This window comes from Nicotiana tomentosiformis, chromosome 4 (genome assembly GCF_000390325.3).
Source record: "Nicotiana tomentosiformis chromosome 4, ASM39032v3, whole genome shotgun sequence".
NCBI lineage: Eukaryota > Viridiplantae > Streptophyta > Magnoliopsida > Solanales > Solanaceae > Nicotiana > Nicotiana tomentosiformis.
In genome coordinates, this window is record NC_090815.1 from 20,605,569 (window position 1) to 20,625,937 (window position 20,369).

Below are 20,369 nucleotides of genomic sequence, written 5' to 3' on the forward strand. Positions count from 1 at the left end.
ATTTCTATAGTCAGTTTGGTTCGATTTTTTCCGGTTATTTTTTTTTAAAACCAAAAACAAATCAAATTTGATCGGTTTTAAAATTCAAAACCAAACCAAACCTAAAAAGTATCAATTTTTTTGATCGGTTTCGTTCGATTTTTGGTTTAGTTCGATTTTTCAAATTTTTATGAACACCCCTAATTTCAAGAAGCCATGAATATCTATATTATCTCCGGTTAACCCATTTTCTATTCATATTTAAATATAACTTGGGTCATTTTCAACCCGCCCAAATTCGACCTCACCTGCCCATTTGCGACCCCGAGGTGTCAACCAGAAGTATAATCTATCTCAACATAGTAAGGATTAGGGCCAAACAAGCATAGTAGCACCAGTTTTAACTCTGTACGACTTAGAGGGCATTTACTCCTTGATTTAGAAGCAATAACTTTGAAGTCATACTCGTACACTATTCCGGCGGTTAGGCTCCCCTATTGTACGATTGAAACCTGGACCTTTTTGGGATTTGAATGCCTCATTCACATTTTAGGTGTTTCCACTTGTCCTAAACTTCGATCATGAAACGGAAGAGTTCTACACTTTCACCAACACCCTCGTAGAACCAAAAAATCATTTTGAAGACCAAGAGAATGTCCCTTCGGAATAGGGAAAGAAGAGTGATGTCCTCGTGGAGGAATACTATCACATACAGATTCTACTGCTACTATGTGCCTTGTGCAGCAACTGATGGCTGCACCCGTTTAGCCAAGAACCAGTTACCTGTAAATACTTTACCCTTGATACTAACATAGCACATTGTCTGGCGTACAACACTACATACGTAGTTGTCATATCGGAGAGTCAAATTGTTACACTAATTGAGGACCATAGGCCCCTAAGAAAAATACTCCCACAAGTTTTAAATATTTTATAACTGGTCTGGTTCCAAAAATTTAATTCACCATCCAATGCGCTTAATGCAAGTCTATATTAAGGCAGAGTTTGTTCACCATTAAAGAAATCATTTAAAAGGCAGCACTGAATTTCATAAATGAAGGATAATAACCCACTAGCTAATCCTGCGATAAACTTCACAAGTCCATGTTGATCAACTTGGGGTACAGAATTCGGTCATCTCTCCCAGTGTTGCTCTCCAAAAGTGCACTTTGCACGAGTTCCTGGGCAACATGTGTTACTGTCAGCAAATGTGCAAAGTAACCACGTAAAGGTACTATGAATATACAAAATAAACCAACCTTGACATCCCTGTGAGAAAGGAATTTCCCCAAGTTGTGGATGATTAATCTCAAATCTTCAACCTGAGAAAGGCATACTTGATTGAGTTTCCTAGGCAACGAGAGAGAGAGAGTTGGGGGGTGGGGGGGGGGGGGGCAGCAAGGACAAGCTAGTTGGCTTACCCTAACATATCCTGCCCGGTTACGGTCAAAAAACCTGAAAGCCTGTTCCAGAGCAAGAAGATGCAAGAAATCATACAGAGAACATAAAAACAGTGAAAAGAAATTACGAGAAAGTAACCAGTAACTTACTTGCAACAGTTCTTTGTTAACCTCACCCTGAGTAGTTCTAGTATTTTTCTCTTCTTTGCTGCCTGATTTAAGATTTGGCTTTTTCTCAGAAGCTCCTTCATCCTTGCCACTTCCAGGCAGTTCATCTCCGGTATCAGCATCACTTTGCATTTCCTCAGCATTTTCCTACAATCAGAAACATCCAAGATTACAGTAATGTACATGACATTTAGTTTCCTCATCTGCACACCTGTGCTGCAAACCCAACTACCCAATCCATCAGTTCAAAATTTCAAATTATTGTCATCCACCTCGAAACAATCCCCAAGTGAACAAACATATTGTTGCCTACTCACAAATTTGGCACTACAATTTCAAATAACATAATCGATGTTCACCAATAAGCTTACTAAAAAAAGTTAACATTCACCAAAGATCAACAGTATTCCATGTCCAAACAGTTACACTCTGTCTCAATAAGTGGATATTTAACACTTATGTGAGAATGATCGCCGTGAGAACTTGGAATCTATTTGCTTGTCCAAGCATTGATTTCAAATGTCACTCCAAATGGAGCATTAAGGTATTATACCTAACATAAGTTTTCTATTAGAAGACATAATTATGCCCAAGATAACTTGCTTAAACAAAATACATATCTTATGTTGGCAAAAAAACTTCTACATAAATTACACTACCCCAATCCTCTGTTAAGTCTTAGTCGTACCAGAAGATCCAAATTTAGTTGAAAATAGATGCAGGGCAGTGTTTCTTGGTATATCCAATGTAGTCAATGATATGAGATTTTGATTGAAATATATGAGAAACTAAAACACCTACTGCAACCGTTATTCACTGACAATGTTCCCGCTAAATGAGATCAACAGACAGCAGATTCTACACATATCAAGTACACAGAGAACAAAACATAAAAGAAATTGTGAAAGTGGTAGCAAGCTAAGACAGAACCTTTGCCTCCTCAGCCTGGCCATCCTGAGGGCTTGTGTCTGGCATTTCTGATTCTTCCTCTGGATCTTCCTCTGGATCTTCATCCATCTCAGAGCCATCATTCGCTTCTTCACCTGAAATCATCGCCTCTTCAGGATTGCTTAGGGAGGTCGCCTCTTCCTTGACAAGTGATTTCTCATCCTCTTGATCATGTTTGCCATGTGATTCACTTTTAGTAGACTTGGCATCCTCCATGGACTCATCTATCTTTGCACGCTTGGCTGATTTTTCCTCACTTTTCTTCTTGGATGATTCTTCTCTCCGTCTTTTCTGCTGGTTTCGCTTGATCAAAAACTTAGAGCGCAATTTCTATCATAAAAATAACATAAAGGATAAGGGTTAGATAACAACCTAGCAATAGATCTCACGGCACTAACTGAATTATATGACTGGCACAAACCTGAAGAAAGGGTAAGAGACGAGAAGCCATTTCATAATAAAACATTTCATAGAGGGATTCCGCGACGAGTGAAAGCTGCAAAAGGAATCAGCAAAGGTGAACGCGATAACATCCAATTGAACCAAAAGTACAGTAATCAATTCATGGATGATAATTTAGTATTCACCAAATCATATGACAAGTTTGTGATATCCAGCAAAAAGTACAGACATGGTCGCTTTATACGCTAAGGGTATACCTCAAATCTTGACTCTGCAATATCCTTATCACTATAATCCAACAAAGAATCCAACGAAAGAGACAGCGATCGCAACTGTAGCCAATGATGCACAACAATATAGTTATTTCCATACAAACAATAGGATAAAGCATTTCTTCTAACAGGAAGAGTTAAGTGATTCTGATTCAACCTACCTTCATATCCTTGCTCCCTTTTGTTTGAAGAAAAAATCCAGGGTGCCGAGGAGGATCTTCACTTCTCTTTTCTTTGATCTCTTTTGTCGATTTGCTCTTCGAAAGGTTTTTTCCATCCTGATCCTTCTTTTCTGTTCGTTCTTTGGAGTCCACCTTTCCTTTTAGCTTTGGATGGTCATCATTCAGAGAACTTTTATTCTTGTCTGCTTCCGATTCTTTCTTGGACCCAGCAAGATTTAACTCCTCAGTCCTTTTTTCTTCTTTTGTTTCTTGCTTCACCTCAGCTACTTTTGATTTAGTTTTAGGGCTAACCTTCTGTTCTTGTTTGACCACATTCACATTCTCTGTATTTTCTACATTATTATCACCCACATTTTGCACCTCACTTTCAGCTTGAACTGACTTCTTCTCTTTCACATCATCTTTGATACTATCAACACCACTGACCCCATTGTTGGACTCTGTAGATGCTGCTTTTCGTTTGGGAACCCTCTTAATTATTTTCCTCTTAACTGTTTTCTTCACAACAGCATCCTGCTTGACAGCACTACTATCACCATCAGTTTTACTATTCCCCTTATCTTCGGAAGATTCTGCCTCCTTGACAGTTTTCACATCGGGAGGGTTTGATCCATCATCTTTTGGAGTTTTCCCCACGGGAACCTTCTTAATAATTCTCTTCCTTATAAAAGTTTTAACTGAAGGATTAGCAGATGCTCCAACCTGGGTAGAAGCAATCTCTACGCTCGAACTTCCATCCCCAGTTTCTTTACCATCCACCTTATCGTTCACTTTCTGTGTGGTCTCCAAGTCATCTTTCTTATTGGAGGTCTTCTGTTTAACAATTCTTTTTATAACTTTCTTCTTAACTGACTTTGCACTACCATCAGTCTCAGTAGCGGCACTTACTGCTGTAAGTTCAGGAATATCATTCCCCTCCTTTTCAAGAGCTTGTTTACTCTCTCCACCTTTTTTCTTAGACCCATCTTTATCAGCTGTATTCTCTTTTAGTTTGCCATCATTCTCCTTCTTGCTTGCTTCTGCAGACTGTCCAGATGCAGAGTTTTTTCCCGACTTGGGACCCCGCTTAGCATCTGCAAAATGCTGAGACATCAGTTGTTGAGTTCCAAAAAGGATAAATGAGCCAGAATAGATTCTCAGGTAAAAAAAATTGATGCACCAAAAGTTCAGATATCTTACCTTTCTGACTTTCCTTCTCTCCAGATTTCTAGATCAAACAAATAATTTAACCGTCAGCAAGCAAAACTATAAATGTACCACCCGTGTCTAAAGTAAATGAAAAGGAACAAAAAGATAAAAGTAAACTAGAAACTAAAATGCTACTCTCTGTCCCAAAAGAAATGGTTATTGCTATATTAGGAATCAAACAATATTTCCTTACATTATGATTGATATATATGTGTGCGTGTTTTGTTTTTTTAAATTTTTTTTGCCCCCAAGGGCTAGCTCAATTGGCAAAGGTAGAGGGACTTGTGTCTTAGGTCACAAGTTCGAGCCCAGGAACAAGCGAACTAACTCTGGTATTTAAGTGGAGAAGGGTAGAGTGGCGGGCCCATCATCCCAAGTTTTGAAGGCTATGTGGAGACAGGTAACAAAAAGCGATTGGCATTCTGGAATATAAACCTCCAGCATGCTCTTATAGTGTGGGAAACTGGAAGAAGCATATAAGAACCCCATGGAGCATGTACTCTAATTATATCAGCATCGGCATTCGGAGAGGCAGAACAACACTTTTTGGCAGGACACTTGGCTGGGACATAAACCTCTGAGAGATAAGTTCCCCAGATTATATATTTCTTCTAGCAATCAAAATGTAGCTGTGACTGATAGCTGGAATCATTTTTTTTTATAAGGTAAACATTTTATTAACGTTGGGGAAAACATGTAGAGCAGTATACCAAAAAGTTAAGAGACCCTACACCAAAATATGGTTCTCTATGAAAGCAACCCAATCATCTATACAGTGATTGCTGGAATCACAAGGCTGCAATCCCCTATTAAGAAGCCACAATGACTGGTAGTTGGAAATATTAGTAATTTCCTACAGCTGCTATATACATAACCAAAGGCTACAACCACAACAAAACACTATAATAGAGAAAGCTCAGAGCAAGTGTGTGTTTACTGTTTACTGTGAGGTCTTATACGGCTTTAGCTGGGAGCAGCAGATTGAAGAATGTTGCATTGGAAGCGGATTTGAGAGCATAAAGCATCTCAATAAGTGCAATGTTTGGTCAATGGCACAAAAAGTGTACCACTACACACAGATGCCATAAATAGCCATCTCTCTCTACTTTGTTTTTTCTAAATTTATAAGGAATATGCTAGACATCTCTTCATCCACTGCAAAGTCCCCTTCCAGTTATTGCGCGCGTACTTAAACCTATGGGAGATGGGCAGTGCATGCCAGAAACTACAAAAAATTTACTCTTCCACTGGCACAGAGGACTCAACAAAGAGCACTCCGGTATACCATTCTGCAGCAAAAGATCTTTGAAGGAAGGAAGGAGTGTAATGAGGATCAAGTTATTTAATGTCTAGTTTATGGTGTAAGTTATTGGATGCAAATGACAGAGATAACTGATAGATCTTCTCAATTCGTTACATGTGCAGTAAAATAACTAACTTCTTCCTTTTTGTAAGGCAAACACGACTGCACCAGCTTGGCGTCAGTTTATAAAGCAATAACTTACCTTCTTAATAAGAGAAAAAAGATAGAAGAGATTTGTCAAACATAAAAAAGACAAATTTTGTAGAAGATACAAGAGATGTTCTAGTCTAAGAAAGCAGACCTCTTTCCTCAAAGCAAGTTCCTTCTCTCTCTCAGCAATAGCCTTTTTTTGAGTAAACCAGAGCTCACGCCATGATTCTAATGAAGGGAGGCATTCAGATAAGTCCGGAACGAAGTAAACAGTGACTTCTTTATGACTGAACAACCCATCCTTTCCAACTCTTTCATAGTGTATCTGCCAAACATCATAAAATAAATTATCTTCAAAATCATGTAAATATTATTCTGAACAGTTTCTAAGATTCTGTGATGGTCCAGATCATAAAACTATTTATTGGATTGAGTTCACTGACTATGATTTTTTGGCAAAGAAGCTAAGGAGCCTTTTAAACATTTTTTATAATATGGTCCATCTCAGTATATGGACTGCAGAAGGGGAAAAGGGATGCTGATTAACAAAAAATACAACAAAACTTAAAGTTGACAAGCAGCTGAAAAAGACTTTCAGGCATTGGACATCCTTGGAAAAAATACCCAGAATTACTGTAGCTTTCATTAGAAAACAGCATTTCCTTGTCAGCACGTAGGTAAGATGGTGAGCAAATATCTTTAAGTAAATATATACATGTTTGAGGACCTGTGCTTCATTCAACTTCAAGGAAAATGACAACCCTCACTCTCATTATTATTCTGCAAACAAAACCACTTCAACTAGCTAAAAAGCTCCTGACAAGTTAACATGAATGCTGCCAATGTGAGCCATTCATTGTATTACCGTCCTCGAGGGATACATCTTCAACATGATTGATTTGAGGTCCCAAAAATGTAAATCTACTTAGGAACGTGACCACGTGGGCTAACAGACTTTCAAGGAGTTAAAGTAATGAGATCCAGATTAGATTCAGTCCCGCAGGCCAATTTTGTAAGTGTCATTGAAAGGATAGGGATAGGGGGTGACTGTTATGGACAAACTGGACATGAAACAATTGGTTATTTTCAGTTGTCTTTTTTGACTATCTGGAAGCCAAGTATCCTAGAATCTCCTGGAGGTTATTAGCAAGGCATTTCTACAAGAATTTTGCTAGGAAGGAGTTCTTGAAGCCCCCTCATCCAAGAGGACCAAGACAATTTCCAAATAAAACAAAAGGGCTCAGCAAGATGGTGACACATGAAGGAAAGGAGGAGCAATATGCCAACCATCTGTCCATAACGCTTAAAGCATTAAGCGGATGATTTATTTACTCTTTCACTATTCAGAGTTCATGTGATAGACATTAATAAAGTTAACATTTAAGAGAAAATTGTGAGAATGCACGGGAGAAAAATCTATTTATTAACAATGATACAATGAGCCCTATATATAATACATATTCTACTCCTACTACATGTGGGACTAGGATTATTTACACATAACTATCTAGCACTCCCCCTCAAGCCGTTGCATACAAATCATATGTACCGAGCTTGTTAGATATGTAACTAATACGAGGACCAATGAGGGACTTGGTGAAAATATCTGCAAGCAGATCATACAAGGCCACTAGACTCCCCCGAGCAACAAAATCAAGTGGTTGCTGATAAATAGAAGTTGGCCAAAAAGTCGCCGGAAAAATTTGAAAATAGTGAGACTAAGCCGAATTTCACACTACAAAATAGGTTCTAAAACACCACTAGAAATCAGAAACATTTCTGGAAATCACCGGAAAAAATAAAAGTTGTCAAAACTTTATGTAATTTATATGGGTATTGGGTAGGCTCGGAATCACTGGACGAGTAAGTTGTCCTGAAGAAGTTTTATCAAAAAGTGGTCAAAAAGCGGCATGAATGGCTCACACGCGCCGTCAAAGTTACTGTAGCTCACCGGAAAATTCCAAAATTCTCGAAATCTGTAAGAAACTGTACTGGTGGACTCAGAATCACCACATGAAACAACTGTCCTAAAGAAATTTTTGAAAATTCTGGCTGGAAAGTGCTCCACGCACCGGCGCGTGTCAGACGCGCTCGCCCGGAACCCTAGTTCTGGAGGCGCGTGAGGGACTTTCTGCGGGAGCGATTGATTGGGGTTTTGTCGCCTGACTTTTCCGAACAAGATGGTAGTGTTGGTTTCCGCACAACACTTACCGATAAGGAGATAACGCAAATCAATCTTGAGTCGTCAACCGGAAAGACGCACAGTGACTGACTTTTCTGTTCTGATGGGACTGGGATTTGTGGGGTTTGGTCGCACAAGGGTTTCGGATCTGATGGTGGTACTAGTATATGCACAGTACCACTATAGCAGTGATGAACTCTCGGAACAAGACGAAGTTGTCAGAAAATTGCACGGCGATAGATCTTTCTTCCCGGAAAGTCGCTGGAATGATGCACAACGATAATTTTCTCACTGAAGCTCTGATACCATATGAGAATGCACGGTAGAAAAATCTATTTATTAACAATGATACAATAAGCCCTATATATAATACATATTCTACTCCTACTACATATTGGAGTGGGACATATTCTACTCCTACTACATATGGGACTAGGACATATTCCACTCCTACTACATATGGGACTAGGACTATTTACACATAACTATCTAACAAAAACAAAAGGAGAATCTACTTTAGACATTTAAAGAGACATTTAAAGTAGAATAAACAGAGGACAGAGAGACCCACATAGGCGGATATTACCTCAAGGAAACGGTTCCACTGCTGGCAGTTTTTCAAATCAAGATGAGTTATGTCCTTTGCATGTCTAATAGCAAGAGCTATATCAGTAGGGTTCAAAATAAACTGTAAAACAATATTAGAGGAATGTAATTGACAAACCTAAGAGCTGTCTGAATCAAAGAGGAGTCATCAAGTGATGGATCCCCACCATCAACACTATCCCACTGGCCCCCTATAGCCATTAAGGAGTTTTCCAGTTTAAGAATGGCAAACCTAAGCATGTTGCAAATATGAGGTATCCGGTCATCATAGTTTCGATCGGATGACAACTCTTCCAGAGAATTTTTGCTGAGCCCACTCATCAAAATCATCTATATATCAGAAAACAAAAATGACAACTTTCAGAAATATATTAGCACAACACAGTGTAGAGAGAGTGAATTGGGATAACAAGGTACATGTCATTAACAGGACAAATGATACCGATGCATAAATACTGTGTTTCCTCTACAACAACAACAACGGCCAAGTATAATCTCACAAGTGGGGCTCGGAGAGGGTAGTGCGTACGCAGCCTTACCCCTACCATGAAGGAAGATGTTGTTTCCGATAAATCCAAATACTGTGCTTCCTCTATAACACTGAAAATTATATAACTAGCTAGCTTGTCATCTTTGAACATATAGCATATAGAACATAGAAGGCAGCAGTAGAGTAGAAAATCAGGGCAGAGGTTTCTCTTTGTGAGGTCTATTGCTTTTCAATCTAGTCAAGTTGAACAAAGCTGGTACAAATGCATCAATACTAGCAACAAAAAGGAGCAAGTATGTAACTAGTGCAATCATCACCTATATAAAAAAATTATAAGGACCTTAAGCAATTATCACATTTTCCCCCAATTAAAATCCATCATTAAGCCTCCAATTTACACTCAAAGATGCCACAAAACTAAGGAGTACAGACAGATTGATATATAACCATCATGAACTAGAAATGATCACCACTTCATCATGATTCTCATCAGCAAAGTTCTAAAATGAATGCAAGAAAAAGAAGGCACATCTGCTTTGACGACAAACTTTTGAAACACCAAAAGAATTCCGCACCATTATTCTCCTCGTTCTTATATCTGACTACCACTTAAAATATCATGATAACATCTCGAGCAAATGCTAACTTAAGAATTCTCAGAGCACAGTTAGACAGGAAAGGTTCTAAAACAATTTATATTCCTTCAAAGAAACCTTTGCATTCCATATAGTCCTCCCATGTTCTGATTTTTCAGGTTCACCAGCAAACGGTTTCGATGACAGCCGCTTCAGCGCAGTTGCAGCATCTCCTTCAACAAAATCATGCTCAAAACTGTTCCATCATGAAAAGGATGATAGTGTCATACCAGCCATCAACTTACAGATTTCAAAGAATAAAAACTACACATCAACCTAAAAATTAACTACACTAGATTGAGCGCGCGGGGATTTGGGTGTAGAGAAAACATCTGTTAGAGCTGCGGCTCATAAGGAAAGATCATTTCAAAAACAATTGAGAGACTTTGTAAATGTTTGCAAACCGGGTATTCCACTGCCGAATGGAAGTCTATCGTGCAAAATAATAGAAATAAAATATAAAAAATGAACATCAAAAAGGAAGGGTATCATGACTAATCACCTGACAGGAGTATGCAGAGAAAGCTTAAGATTCCCTTTTGGCCAATTCACAACCACCTACAACAAAAGAAAATGCAATGTTACATAAGATATCTCACGTAAATTAGCCGAATGAAAGAAAAGGCAAACCTTCGAGCATTCTGGAGATATGAAAAGCCTTGGATATCGCCTATCCAGTGACAGATAATCCCTCTCAATTTCAACCAAATTGGTTGAATAAACCTGCAAAAACAACAATAAATGCATAAGAATTGAAATCATTAGATACGCTTGCTAAATAATTGAAGCACTCTTTCAAGTCTACAAACATCAAGAATTCAAATGAAGGCGAGACCACTATCCTCCCGAAAAGGATACCCATCAAAAGTTCTGATGATACAGAAAAGGAAGAGCAAACAAACGAAGGAACAGAAAGAGTGCCACATTCCTTGTAGAAACTACATGTCTTGAGCATCACGAACAGTAACATCCAGAGGGAAAGATGAAAGAGAGTATAGGGGACTGGCAATAAGACAAAGGAAAAGGAGGGACAAATTTATCTGACACTGGCAATGGTTCAAAATAAAAGCATATTGCAAGACAAGATAATTGAGAAAGCCAATAGTGTTAGGCAGGGAATAAGGATGAGTTTAGAAATGAGTAGCTTGATAAGTCTCTGTCCATGAAATAAGGTGATCAAGAAGTTTAAAGTACTTAGAGGTCCTCATTACACTTCATTCCCAAATGGAAAGCAGAACCACTTAAGGAGGATAAAAATGATTCAAGCACTAAGCTCTTGTTTTACCTTGCAGAAATACTCTCTCCTTTTAATCGGTGAATGACGCCTTCAGCATGATAGAACACCAAGTTAGTTATGAATGCTACAATATATAGCAGCTGCTAAACACACACAACCATAGATGGACAAAACCAAATAAAAATTCCACCTATGCAAAGCTTCAGGACGTGGAGATTCTCGTCGTGAAGATCTACTTTCCTTGGCCAAAGAGGGTCCTCGTCGATCCCTAGAAGTCCTGGGAGGAGTTCGGTCATGCTTTATTTCAGCTCCACGTTTGCGCTCATGATCTTTTTCCTTCTCCTTACGTTCCAAAGCACGTTCACGATCACGCTCTCTTTGTCGTTGTCGTTCTCGTTCCCTTTCCCGCTCTCGATCTCGTTCCCTCTCTCGATCTCGTTCGTGTTCTCTTTCTCGATCTTTCGCCCTTTCTCTATCTTTCTCTCTCTCACGCGAAGAGTGCCGATCTTTCTCCCTTCGCTCAAGCTCCCGAGAGTAGACAATCCTGTCATCCTTATAATCATCTAACCTTGAGAGGCCAGAACGTGCCAACGTGCTGCCAGGATAGTCAGACTCGATGGAAGTTGCATGCAGCCCCTTCCCTATCCCATAGTCTCTACCTGGAGGCAAGCTCACTCCATAACCTGGATTTGTAGAACTCTGAACATACATGACATCCTCAACAGCTCTTTGTGGTGCCGCCCCTAGGATTGAAGGAGCATGTTGCCCAGGAAGTAATGATCCAGGTAACGTTGAAAAAGTGTGAGGATCTGAGTCCATTCTGCCACTATAAGATATAGGATCTTGGGCTGCATGACGAACAGCAGCACTCCTTGCTGCAAGATATTCGATTTGTCTGCCAGAAATTTGTTGCTACTCAGTTCAATAGAACATATAGCTCCATGAAAGAAGCTAACAGGATGTGCACAGATATATGCCATCACTCACAAGATGTATCACACTCCTATATACATGTTAGAGCAAGGAATAGACACAGATAATGTAAGGGGAAATGCAAGTGCAACTAAACAAAAGCATCAGATGGTTCAAAAGAGCATTTTGCAACTACGTCACACAATTTTGAGATAAGAACTAGAGTACATACCTAGATCCTCCATCAATTGAAGCGGATTGCAATGCCTGAGACTTCAGTATTTGCTCTTGTCTTATTATAGATGCTTGATCCACGTGCTCGTATCTTTCAGCCTAACGGTAGGGAGAAAAATAGAAGACATAAAAGAAAGTAAAGAAGGTTACAAAAAGTAGTAAATTATGTAACTGGGATATTGGCAAGTGCATTATGCCTAAACAATGACAACAAGCAATATTACTCACAAGTTTTCCTTTTGACCTCCCCAAAAAATCAACCTAGTTTACAAAAAAGGGAAGTTTTACTGAAAGATTCAAACCAACCCAAATTTTATTACATTCTACTACTTCTCCTACATTTACCATCCTTAAACTAAACTACCCACTTTTATACATTCCAATTACTACACATATTTCTACCCTCAAACCCTTTTTTATTCTATGCTAAAGGGGATTATCTTGTGCAGGATTGACTATAAACTTCTATCTGATCCAGCTCCTTCGTATTCTGTTTTAGTCAATCTCTAAGGAAATGCAGTAATAAGAGTTTGGGTAACTCAAACTTTCCAACTCCCATTCAAAAGTTTCACAATCATAATTACTACCATCATGAGCATTGAGCTCTCATGTGCAGGTGCGCATGGTGTGTCCAGGGTGGTGGTAATGGTCCAAAGAATTCCTAAAACATATACTAGGGGCATAGTCCAAATACAGCACCTGATGCTTATGAGCAAAAGAAATTGAATCAGGATATCGACTGGCTTGCTCGCTTGTCAGATCTCTCCCAGCATAAGAGCTATGTCGTTCAGCATATTGGTGTCTATCAAGGGTTGGATAATCAGAAACTCTATCGGAATATTGTTGTTCAGCTTTATGACCATATTGTTGTTCAGCTTTATGACCATATTGTTGTTCAGCCTTATGACCATATCCATGGCTGGATAATGAAACGTAGTCACTTGCCGTGAACTTAGGTGAATCCACACTAAAACCGCTGCGACTTTCCAAAGCTGATGATCCAGAAACTTTTCCACCAACTGTGGACATCTGCACATGAAAGATTTGGAGATAGTTAAGTTTTTATACCCATGTCAGAAAATTATACGATTGACAATATAAAACGCTAATTGAAACACTCAAAAAAGACGCACACAAAAACATAGAACGCAAAGCCATAACAAATGACAAATCAGACGGCGGTGGAAGCATTATAAACCCACAATCCTTAAAATTGGTGGAAAAGGAAGAAAGCTAGCTCTAGAAAATCTTGTCAATATTATCCCACTTGTGAAATAAGTCTGTGAGACAGTCAAGTCTATGGACTTTGCAGCTAAGGCTATCCCAAAATCAATATGCACATGCACCAATTTGTTTGGCAACAATCATGCAAGGAAAGCAGCTACGTGTTCAAAGGTGACATTATTTGCAACAGGGCAATAATGTAGAACAAAATATCTCATTTTTTGGCATGATAACTAACTGATATATCTATACAACAAAATCCAATTTTGTGAAAAGGGCAGAAAATTAAGCTACTTTACCACTACTGTATGTCTGTGCCAATTTACCATCTATGCAATTACATTATCGGAAGTTAAAAAAGGAGCAACCGACATATTATGCCTGTTCAAACAATTTAACAAGAAACTAGATAAAATTTACACTTGAAGGCAGGTTAGAGTTGTATAAATACAATACACAAGAACAGGTTTTTCTTCTCTCGTGATGATAGAAGAATTAGTCTCACACCAAGTCCACATCACAGGAAACAAAATGTCACCAGCATTTATATATAACACCTGGAGCATTATTTAGTATTTGCGCCGCTAATGGAAATATTTCATTCCCCAGACGTCTCAGGCAATAGATAACATACAATTGACATGCAAATAGAATATATACAGTGAGAGATCTGCTGACCTGCTGAGCAGTGGAACCATACACAGAGCTATATTGCCCACCATAATTAGGCACTGTTGATGGATGATGACTGTGATCTCTGTAAGCACTCATTTCTGCATCTTGAGGGGTTCCTAACATTGACGAATGTCGTGAACCTGTGGGTAGTTGAGAGGGCCTCTCAGGCCCTCCAGCAGAACTTCCGGAGTAACCATGTCCCAACTAGATGAACAGAGAAAATGAACAATTTTATAAGCATGAATGTAGTACAGAAAACTATAGAATTGAATAGTTTTGACAATCATAAATGTTTAGTAAGAGCTACTTTACAATAAATTTATGCACCATTGGTTTATGGAAAAAGCTGCCCGTGAATATAAGCTGGTTCATGACACAATATACTACAGCTGAGAATCTTTATAATTGCCTGCGACCTGCGTTTGCAAGTCGTTACATTGCCTAACTACAATGTGACTCACGTTCAGTATTTGCATGCTTAATACTACTTCGTCTAACTCATTTTTCTCATTTTATAAGACACTATTATTATTTAAGAGTTAAAGAGTTTTTACTGTTAAAATCTCATCAAAAACACAATCACGGAGCAGCCCTTTTTACTTCTTTTGCGTTGGTGCTACAGAGTTTGTCCAATGCGGTGAACAATTGCTCCATTACAGAGTAGTCAAAAGCGAAAAGCGTATAAAAAGTGCCAAAATCAGTTGGAAGTTTAAGCGCAATTAAAAATTAGGCTTAGCAAAGAAGAGCGCCAATAAAGGGAAACAAATAGAAATGTAATGCAAGAAAATGTAACTATAACACAAAAAAATATTTTTTTGGACACAACAATAAAACTATAATTAAGCTATATGTATACTGTTGCGCCCTTAAAGACATAACCTATTGGTGAAGGCGCACACGCCTTAGCACCTTGACACCTACACTAGAGGCAAAGCACATGACTTGGACTTCACCAAGCTTCCGGGCTTAAGCAGTTTAGGCGAGCCTTTAACAACACCGCTCCAGCATTCGTGTTTCACAAGTACAATCTCAATGTTGATATAGCTAAGTCATAGCACAACAAAATGAAAGGATCCATATTGGCGACGGCAACTAGCTGGGATTAAGGTATAATTATTGTTGTTACACTCACATTAAGATTATGCGACAAGTCCTTTTAGTTTAGTTAGGGACTTGTATGGTATGGACAAGTGTGACATTTAGACAACATATACTATCTTCTTCTTTTTTTGATTGGTAATATATCAAGAATGGTTCATTTAGATAACATAGTATATCCTAAGAGTTTAACAAATATGTCAGGTCACCTTTACCTTTTGTAACAGGTAACTTGCCTCATATTCAAGATTACATATATCACTTTTTATGGAGGGTTAGCAGTAGATATCTTTAATTTGGTTTGGTGTAAACACCATGCGCGGGTAAGTATTTACCTACATAAGATTAAACTTATATTTTAATTTAGACAAACTCCAATTGGCCTTTTAAATTAAAGTACAGTTGGAATAAGTTGCATAACTGATTGATTGAATAAATTTCAATTATATAAAAAGAAGGTACCAAAATAACAAAACAAAGAGAAAGGCAAATACTCACACTTTGGCCGTAGCTTGATTGCGAAGAGTACGTTTGTTGGCCATAGGCATTAGTTCCTCGAGAAGGATACATCTTTGGACTAATACACACACCAAAACCCTAACAACAAAATGAAACAAACTAAAACAACTATCGAACGACTCCAAACATTATATAACTGAGCTATTCTTGAAAAGAGAACGCCGCGGCGTTGCGGCGGAGAGTGGTGGAATTTGAAGATTTCTTTACTGTGAAAAGTTTGGGGAAAAGAGAATTAGAGGGGCCACGGCAAGCAAAGCCCTAATGCTATTTATTTTTGGGATGAAAATTTAGAAGAGATAATATTTTGCAATTTGCTGCTCGGCTGTGTTCGGGAAAAACTTGTATCAGCATGATTTTGACCGTAGATGATGTTGACCTCACATGCCCTTACATGATCCAACGGTTTTTTTAATCTTAGAATCGGTAGTCTAATAAATATTATTTTTTTTATCGGATGTCCCGAAGGGACAGACTAATAAAAATTATTTTATTAATATCTAAAATAAGACGGGACCTTAATCAAAAGTCTAGGATAATGTAGAAATACCTAATAGGTAACACTTATTCTTAGAATGCGAATTTAATTTAGTCGGAGTAATGTGTTTCGAATATCAGTTGATTATACCGAGAAAAATACTTATGGGTTGTTTGGTAGGATGCATTAGCGTTGTGTATTAGTAATATTTTATTGGTACACTTTTTGAACATATGCATTAATTATGCAAGTATTAGTTATACACCTTATTTGGTATTATCATATCGGAGCTCTTGAAGGGAAACATCTTATTAGAAGCCTATTTGACTAGACATGTCTCCATGCATAACTAATGCATAAGAAATCATAGTATTAACAATGCAATGGGTTTTAATGCATGCATTAACTTAGTTAAAGACAAAAATATCCTTCAAAATCTATATTTGGTTAAAATATGCTACTATATACTGCAAGTTTGAAATAACCCAAGAAAGCGAGAAATAAAATTATATCCCTAATAAACAAATAAATACTTAGCATATTTTCTTTTTGGGCAAATATATAGACGACCCCTTAAACTTGGCTCCAGTTTCCATTTTGACACCTTAATTTAGCGCTTTTCCTATTGAACACTTTAATTATTTTTTGGTGTATACCATTTAAATACAACGCATGTCCGGCCAAAGGAGCGTTATGTTCACACATGATAAGCGGGTGAATGTTATTAATATTTGCTTAGGTAGATATTCCAACGGTAAAAATAAAACACACCCATTAGACCCATTTTAAAACACCCGATTTTCTCATTTTTTCTCTCAAGAATGCCCTAATTCCTCTTTCGTCTTCTTCCCTTGCAAATTTGTCATTTTCCCTTTCTACTGAAGCTTAGGTGCCCAAGCTTGAATCTTGATCTGATTTCTTCCTCATCTTTCTCGTTTATCAGTTCCATGTCACAAAAATCAACAACTTCTCGCAATGGAATGGAAATTTGTCACTGTGGATTTAATGCGCCACTGACTATATCATGGTCATCTGCAAACCCAGGTCGCCGATTTTATGGTTGTAAATTGGTAAGTCGATCGTATTGTTTTTGTTAGACTCTTGAATTTCTTAATAAAAAAATATGTTTTTAATTTTTTTGGCCGTATTTTTTTTTGAATTTTGTAGGGTCGAGGTAGCTGCAAATATTTCAGATGGCATGATGATGAAATGCCTGACCAAGCTAAGGGGGTTATACAGGGTCTGTTGAAGAGAGTCGAAAGAACTGAGAAAATAGTTGTGCGGTTGAAGTGGTTATTTGTTGTGGTGGTGGTGCTGTTTCTATGGATTTGGCTTTGGTGATGCTGGTGGTTTGAAGAATAATGTAGTATTTTTATGATATGCTGGTGCTAATAGTGTTGTAGTTGCTGTTATTAGTTCAAGAAAAATGTAGTATGTTGGAAGTAGGTACTAGGAATTTGGCCTTTTGTTAATGTACACTATCTTGTTATAAATGAAATGGAAATGACCAATTTTTAATGCAAATTTAAGTTCAGCTGCACTTCCATAATGTGTTATGAATGAAATGCAAATTCATATTCATGAATTGAAAACATAGATGCCTAAACAATCCATTGCATAATGTGATGGACTAGCATTACATCCAAGCTAAAAAATAGAGCATTGTTTTGGTCTACAAATTACAAAAAATAGAGCATTGTTTTTCCAAACATATAACTGCCCAAACTAGTAAACTCTAATAGAGCATAACCGCCCAAACAAAAAACTGGTAGTGACATCTTAGATAACATAAATAAAAACTGGTATGCTTCTCAGTGTAGATGCAGTTGAACTTGTTTGACTTGAAGAACCTTTTTTCCTTGCTGAACTCATTTGCTGAAGTTGTGACCTTGTCACTGTATTTCTTCCTTTAAACTTCAATCCAGGGGGCTTAAATCCAATGTCTATGTTAGTTGCAGATGTATCCTTGAATGTCTCGGCTGATATGACTCTCTCAGATGATATATCAGGTTGTAAAATACAATGAATTAGTAAAAAAAAAAGAACAATTCCAACCCACAAAACTGCATTATAATAAACTATACACCCTTAAATTCAGGATATTAGTTACAGTCATAGTGTCAGTAAAAATCCCAAAACCATTATGCCTTGGCCTTTTATGTCCAATGGTTGCTGCATTAGCTGAGCCTCCTCCTAGTGTAGTTCCTCTTCCTTTTCCCCTACATAGTCCATGGCCTCTTCCTCTTCCTCTTCCTCTACCAATCCAGTTGATTGGTTGTTGCTTTGTCTTTTGACAACACTTGTATCCTCACATATAGATGATAGATTGCTTTGTTGAGATGTTATTTCCTGAGATGATCTTGGTGGAGGTGGTGGCATATTTTGACTTTGTTGAGTAGCACTTCTTGGAACATGCTGACAGAAGTAAAAGAAAAGAATATCAGAATTGCAAAAAAATAATGTAAAAGACAGAATTACAAATATCAGAACTTACCCCTTTCCTGCATCCAGATTTGTTATGTCCTGTTTGTTGGCAGTTTGAACTATACCTGTTAATCGGGTCGGGCTGACCCGTTTACAACCCGGTTCAGCCCGGTACTGTAGCGTGGGGGGCGGGCTGGGACGGGTTGGGCGGGGAGCGGGTTTCAAACGAACAGTTTTTTGATACCGGTGCACCGGAACCCGCTAAGCACGTTAATCCGTTAACGGGCTACAGCCCGGTTCAGCCCGATTTTTAACGTTTTTTTTTTATAAAAAAAAAATTTATTATTATTATTATTATTATTAAAAAAAAAATTTGACCGTTGCCAACGGTCAAATTCAAATATGACTGTTGGCCAACGGTCTTTTTTTGCATAAATGGCCATTTCGGCCTACCCTCTTAAGAAAATAGCCCCCACACTCCTAGTATTTGATAAATTATAATTTTAACCTTTTAAAAACTATAAATATCCCCCCTTCTTCTTTATTTTTCCTCACAATTCACTCTCTTACTACTCTAATTCTCTCTTGATATTATTGATTATTGTTCTTAAATTCTCAATTACTTATTATTTCAAGTTTCATCAAATATTTAGTTTAGCCATTACAAAGTTATTATTATCAAATATCAAGTATTCAAGTGAAGTGTGGTATCAATTATCAAGTATCGATCTATCAATTAAAGTTTGGTTTTTTATATCAAATTTAGTGCGGCATCCGGAATCCCGGTACACTCGTTCTATATCTTTCTATTCTTTGGTGTATATTTATTTTATTATTTATAATTATTAATTTAATTTATATAATGGATATATTTAGAGCAGCCAAAAAAGCATGCACTAGTAGAGGTGATAGTAAAAAAACTTTCAAAAGATCAAGAGGTGGTGCTTGTTCTTCTAGTAGCTTTACACATAGTTCTAAAAGTTCACGTGAAAATTTAAATGTAGATTATGAGGGACTTTAAGAAAATTATGGTATAGATGATGATTTAGATGATAATTTAGATGATATTCCATTTTCATCACCTGATAATCTTGAAACACCACCAGCTACACCTGGTAATACTAGTCAAACTCAAAATATTAGGGGTGGAAGTCGTGGTAATACAAGTAGGCCTCCCCTCCCTATTAAGAATAATCGAAGATTAAGAAGTAAGTGTTGGAATTTTTTTGACAGACTAGAAGAAGATAAAAATTATGTAAGATGTAGAATTTGTAAGGATATTTATAAACATGTATTTTTGATCTACACAAACATTTAGAAATATTATATAATTATTATGCTAACATTGTTGATGCTTCTTCCGTTGTAGATGCAAATATTCCTTCAAGTTCTGTTTCAACATCTGGGACCAGTGCTTTGGATGATAATGATGGTGTTGAAGATTATTTGATTTGGTCTATAATAGGGGAGCATTAACAAACCAGTAGCAGAAATATTGATGAACTTCAATTCTACTTGCGAAAGTCAGCAGAGCCCCGCACAAAGGAATTTCTACCACTGGGTTGGAGGAGGAGCAACTCAAATCAATTTTTTGTTCTTTCGGCCATGGTTAGAGACGTGCTAAATGTACCGATTTCCACAGTCGCATCAGAGAGCGCACTTAGCC

General features: G+C 37.7%; 1 protein-coding gene across 1 annotated transcript; it reads right to left on the reverse strand.

The window, feature by feature from the left end:
• Positions 1-890: 890 nt before the first annotated feature.
• LOC104094295 (protein SHORT ROOT IN SALT MEDIUM 1) lies at positions 891-16,042 on the reverse strand. Its single transcript, XM_009600208.4, has 21 exons — positions 15,784-16,042; positions 14,191-14,391; positions 12,988-13,317; positions 12,287-12,387; positions 11,333-12,037; positions 11,191-11,230; positions 10,536-10,628; positions 10,408-10,463; positions 9,984-10,101; positions 8,899-9,110; positions 8,761-8,824; positions 6,144-6,317; positions 4,531-4,558; positions 3,331-4,424; positions 3,155-3,229; positions 2,917-2,991; positions 2,478-2,825; positions 1,530-1,694; positions 1,401-1,442; positions 1,239-1,301; positions 891-1,160 (listed from the first exon to the last, which is right to left on the reverse strand). The coding sequence occupies exons 1-21, from the start codon at positions 15,853-15,855 to the stop codon at positions 1,074-1,076; spliced, it is 4,143 nt and encodes a 1,380-aa protein (XP_009598503.1). The 5' UTR covers positions 15,856-16,042; the 3' UTR covers positions 891-1,073.
• Positions 16,043-20,369: the final 4,327 nt, after the last annotated feature.

Coding starts and splice junctions, on each gene's coding strand:
- LOC104094295 (XM_009600208.4), bottom strand. CDS start 15,855: ATGTATCCTTCTCGAGGAACTAATGCCTATGGCCAACAAACGTACTCT. Junction 4,425..4,530: donor AGAGAAGGAAAGTCAGAAAG/GTAAGATATCTG, acceptor AGCATTTTGCAG/ATGCTAAGCGGGGTCCCAAG. Junction 1,443..1,529: donor TTAACAAAGAACTGTTGCAA/GTAAGTTACTGG, acceptor GCTCTGGAACAG/GCTTTCAGGTTTTTTGACCG.